This window comes from Laccaria bicolor, genomic scaffold, assembly GCF_000143565.1.
Source record: "Laccaria bicolor S238N-H82 LACBIscaffold_254 genomic scaffold, whole genome shotgun sequence".
NCBI classification, from domain to species: Eukaryota; Fungi; Basidiomycota; class Agaricomycetes; order Agaricales; family Hydnangiaceae; genus Laccaria; species Laccaria bicolor.
In genome coordinates this window covers 5564-8182 of record NW_001890110.1, presented here as the reverse complement: position 1 = coordinate 8182, position 2619 = coordinate 5564, and the positions used below count along the sequence as shown (strand labels likewise).

The following is a 2619-nucleotide window of genomic DNA, read 5'->3' as shown; positions in this document are numbered from 1 at the left end:
TCTTATCACTTCTACAAAACTATTTGTCAGCCTCAAATCTTCCTTGAGTCTTGACTGATTGTTCTCCAGATTATTAAAAGTGTTTAATTTAAATTTTTTGCTTGTTCAGTGTGGAAGGGTGATCTTTTCCATCTTACCTCTGCCTCCATTTTATCTCATTTCATCAAAAACGAGAACCATAAACTGCTAATTCTTGGACTTGTTTTGATGGAAAACCAGCAGATTTATGGGTACAGGTTTCTGGAGTGATACCTGTGCACCCATGCTGTTTGCTTATCTGTTACCAATTGTAAGTGTGCATGTGGATACTGTTGGAGTTCATCTTACTTTAATTAAATTCATTCATTCAGAAAAATTTTACTCAGCAGGTTAGGTTACCTACGCCGATAAAGCAAAAAGAAATCTTGACCCTCGAAATTATTCGAGTACGGGGAATCGAACCCCGAGCTACCGCGATGTGAGCATTTTGAAAGGCGGTAATGTTAGCCGTTACACCATACTCGAGTCAAAAAACATGGTATGAGTTGTAATCATTAGGTTTGAGAATTCTTTGCATGAGCTGTGCCCCCATGACCGTGTTTCATCGCCATCAACACTGCATAGCCCAAGGTATATAAGTAACCTTCTGCTTTTTTCGACTTCACACTTTACAACATTCAGCACGTCAATAACGACCTAGTAACGACTTGACGACCTTAATGCCAGCCCCTTCTAGCCCAACTTCACCCCGCGACCCACGGTACTACATTCCTCGACGCCCGTCTCCCCTTAGCCTCCCACCGCTCGCGCCCCACATGGCCTTTCAGGGCCCTTCGACACACCATGTTACCTTCCAAGCACCCTCTCACGGTTTCCAGGCTTTTGCGGCTTTGGCCGTTCCGAACACCGCTCATGAGCAGGGCGGGAGAGTGTACAAGGAACCGCGATACCCACTAGAAGCCCAGCGGCGGTTTCTTTCTGAAGCAAGGAAGGCATTGAATGAGGTAAAGAGGGACAAGGATGAGGAACAGGTGTGTCTCTTCGTTTTCGTTGTATTCAGTTCATGCGTCTCATCTTCGGATTATTGCACAGCCGAAATCGCCCTGCCAAACACTGCCCCCGCCTTCACCGACGACGACGCAACAACAGCCCAAAGCGCAGTCGTCTCCGACGTTGACTCTCCCCCTTACTCCTCTCAGCGGCGCGAGTACTGTATCGCAGTACTCCCAGCTGGGCGACGAGGACGATCACGAGACACAGGAGAAACGTAAGGGCGGCGTTTTCTGCTGCATTGGTGCGCTCTTCCATTTTATCTTTCACGGGGAGGAAGTCTAATTTCACCCCGTTATCAGGCGTACCATGGTTCCGGAATAGTCCCAAGCCCCCAGTCGTTCCCGTGGGCGAGCCTGCGATGCGGCAAGTTTCCGCAACGCATCGTTAGCTTGGGCGGGCTCCAGGTTAGCCATCGCTCCCTGTCCTTCGCCGGATGACTACACCCGCCGATACGGAGTGACCGCGGTTCGTTGATTGCCCTCCTACTGCTCTGAAGGAGGCTTATTGGATCGTAGGACTCGAAGGGCTGTAGCATCAGTTGTGATTATCGCTGGTTCGATACTCACCCCCGTCGTCTACAGGTTTTTCGCAATGCAGACGCTGGTCGTCATGCCATTGTTGAAGCGAGTCTTTTTGAGCTCGGCCAGCCACTCATTTGTGATATTCCGTGTACTATTCAGCTCCGTGTTAATTCATTGTTGAATAGTCAGAATACGTTGAGATCAAGTTTGACCAGTTCACGCGACAAACACCTCCACCAAGACAGTCTAAGATTTGCTTGATTCAAGCCACCTCTCAAGCGGACGTCGACTGGTCAAAGAACAGCAATATGGATACTAGAGTTTGACATTGTTCCAATGTCAACAATAACCTTGCTTGTATTTTGACCATTGGCACCGGCATGCTTAAATTTAAGCAAAATTGTCTCGCTGATCATAATTTGAATGCACACAGCTTGGAACTTCCAATGTTCTTTTTGCTCCTTTGTTCAATGCAATCTCAGAAGCTATATCTTGCATTGTATTTTATTTTTATTTTCCAAATTTGTTGAAAATACTTGAGATACCATCAACTTTTTTTTGTTTTTGTTTTTGTTTTCTAAAGATTTACGTGCAACAAGACTAGTACTAAGATGCACGGGAAGCTCAAGGCTTCCCTTAGGTGTAATTAGGTCTGATAGGTCTCCGCTTATGTGGGTATTACTGTCCGTTGTGTAGCTTTGTAAAGGAAAGGTAAAGATTATGGTTTAAAAGTGTATCAATGATGCTAGAGTAAGGGCGGCCTTGCGCTCAAGGGATTGTCTGTGAATGCAGGTGGCGTGGGCGTGTTAAGTTTCATCGTCGGAGTCACCGTCTTCTGAGCCTATGTCGGGTGGTTCGGGTTCGTCGAGGAAGGGGGGGCGTGTACTTCACTCCTGTGAAGGTGAAAGCACCTGAGTCTCTTATAGAATTTCGGGGAGCGTGATGTCGCTGTTGTGTTCGCATAGTTTGTCTCGGGCGCAGTCTCATACTATCAACTTGAAATCAGCTAANATACGATCGAAACATGGTCGTATCAACCTCGTCAAAACCTCGTCATTGGGGGAAA

General features: G+C 46.9%; 1 protein-coding gene across 1 annotated transcript; it reads left to right on the top strand.

Annotated features, from left to right (window-relative positions):
* Positions 1-226: 226 nt before the first annotated feature.
* Positions 227-1879, top strand: LACBIDRAFT_336053 (uncharacterized protein; the record flags this gene model as incomplete). Its single annotated transcript, XM_001890973.1, has 6 exons — positions 227-289; positions 369-457; positions 716-1010; positions 1072-1273; positions 1354-1436; positions 1739-1879. The coding sequence occupies 6 exons, from the start codon at positions 227-229 to the stop codon at positions 1877-1879; spliced, it is 873 nt and encodes a 290-aa protein (XP_001891008.1).
* Between the last annotated feature and the right edge of the window lie 740 nt (positions 1880-2619).